Source organism: Phodopus roborovskii, unplaced genomic scaffold (assembly GCF_943737965.1).
Source record: "Phodopus roborovskii unplaced genomic scaffold, PHOROB, whole genome shotgun sequence".
NCBI lineage: Eukaryota > Metazoa > Chordata > Mammalia > Rodentia > Cricetidae > Phodopus > Phodopus roborovskii.
Genome location: NW_026126487.1, coordinates 4827502 through 4829339, shown reverse-complemented (window position 1 = coordinate 4829339; position 1838 = coordinate 4827502). Strand labels below are relative to the sequence as shown.

Here is a 1838-nt window from a genome sequence, read left to right as displayed (position 1 = left end):
GCCAGCAAAGCCTGTTAGGGACTATTAATTTTATTGTTCATTTAGGCATGCATGGTTGCCACAGCAACAACATTAGTTCCTTCCAGTCCTTTGTGCAGTGAGCATCTGTTGAGAACCTTGCAAAGGTGTCTGTGTCTCTCTCTTTCCTGTTGCAGATTGGACCCCTTTCTTGCTCTCCTTATGAGCAACCTATTTATCAAGCATATTCCCCAAGAAGACACTTCTGGAACCAGGCAAAGAAGAAATCTACAGGACAATGAAGGCTTTTCTTTCCTGTAGGCTTCTGCAGAAGAATGGATGGTTTGGGAGTTAGAGGATAATTAAAAATCTTGGGTCAGCTGAAATGTGAATAACTCCTTGGCAAAGTTCACAGCCAATCTTTTACACAGGCTAGCCAGGATTCTGAGTGTCTTGATTAAAGCCAAAATTGTAAATTCTAGCTCAAACTCCCAGTGGCATGCAGTAATAGGGTATACTTTTTTGCCAGTGATTTCATATTCCAAGATCTTCTTCTTCTTTTTTTTTTTTTTTTTTTTACGTAAATTAACCCATTTATTAGAGGCTGGGGGTCTCAAGCAATAGCATTTCTACTGGTCTTTCAGTTCCTTCAGTCTTCTGATGGCAGACTTCACTGTGACGGCAGAAGTAGTGTTGTACGTCCAGGCCCCACCTGCCACGGTCTTCATGCAGGAACCACAGTGCCAGATGCCAACTGCTCGTCTCTTCATCTTGGTCTTGCCACAGAAGGAGCAAGTGTACTTGGCGTGCTGGCTGATTTCAATTTTCTTCACCATTTTCCGGAGGGAGGCACCATAGCGGGTCCCGTATTTCCCAACGATCCCGACCTTCTTGGTGCGTTTAGCCATGTCGCCGGAACCTAAGCCCAAGCCCGGAGAGGAAGAGACGCAGTGCGCAGGCGCGGTTTTAGACAACCAGCGGACCCAAGATCTTCTTCTTGAACAATATAGATTTAAGAAAATGTGGCTCTCCCAACACTCAACCAGGGGCTGATACAGACAGATTAGAGCCTAATGGTGGTGGCCCATGCCTTTAATCCAGCACTTGGGAGGCAGAGGCAGGTGGATCACTGTGAGTTTGAGGCCAGTGTGGTCAACAGAGGGAGTTCCAGGGCAGGCTCCAAAGCTATAGAGAAACTCTGTCTTAAAACTCCACCCCTACCCCCCAAATATTAGGTGTTTTTGAAGTCTTCAGTTGTTATGAATAGACAACTGTGTGAGTTCATATCTTTGATTCTGTCCTAAATCATTTCCTCTGTTAATTTATACAGTTGAACTATAGGAGAATTTATAGATAGATTCCATTACTAGCCAGGGGAAAGCTGTCGGACCTGGGCAGGATGTCTTTTAAAAAGATTATTGTATATTTATATAGTTATTTACTTTTTGGTTTTTCAAGATAGAATTTTCTGTGCAACCTGGCTTTCCTAGAACTCCCTCTGTAGACCAGACATGGCCCGGGGCATATATTTAGTTTTTAATTGTGTGTGTGTCACACGTGGATGTCAGATAACTTGAGGGAGTCAGTTCTCTCCTAAGTGTGTTTTCCCCTATCCATCTAGCCAGCCCTAGGCTGTCTTTTACATTGGTTGAGAAGAAATACTGTAAATGCATGTAGAATCCTTAGTTGAAACTTAACATGTAAATGTTAGGGCACCTGAATGAGTGAGTTTATCAAAACATCATTACAGTTTCCTCCTCCTTCTGTCATTACTCTAATCATGCTGATCGAGAATAGAGTTTTGTATTCATTTTTGCAAAGAACTTACTCATTCCTCTTCAAAATTCTTACCTAATGATACCTATTGTTCAATCATAAGT

At 42.6% G+C, this 1838-nt stretch overlaps 1 protein-coding gene across 1 annotated transcript; it reads right to left on the bottom strand.

Annotated features, from left to right (window-relative positions):
• Positions 1–536: 536 nt before the first annotated feature.
• On the bottom strand, positions 537–913 carry LOC127230020 (60S ribosomal protein L37a). Its single transcript, XM_051195149.1, has one exon. It carries the CDS (start codon positions 864–866, stop codon positions 588–590), a length of 279 nt encoding a protein of 92 aa, XP_051051106.1. The 5' UTR covers positions 867–913; the 3' UTR covers positions 537–587.
• Positions 914–1838: the final 925 nt, after the last annotated feature.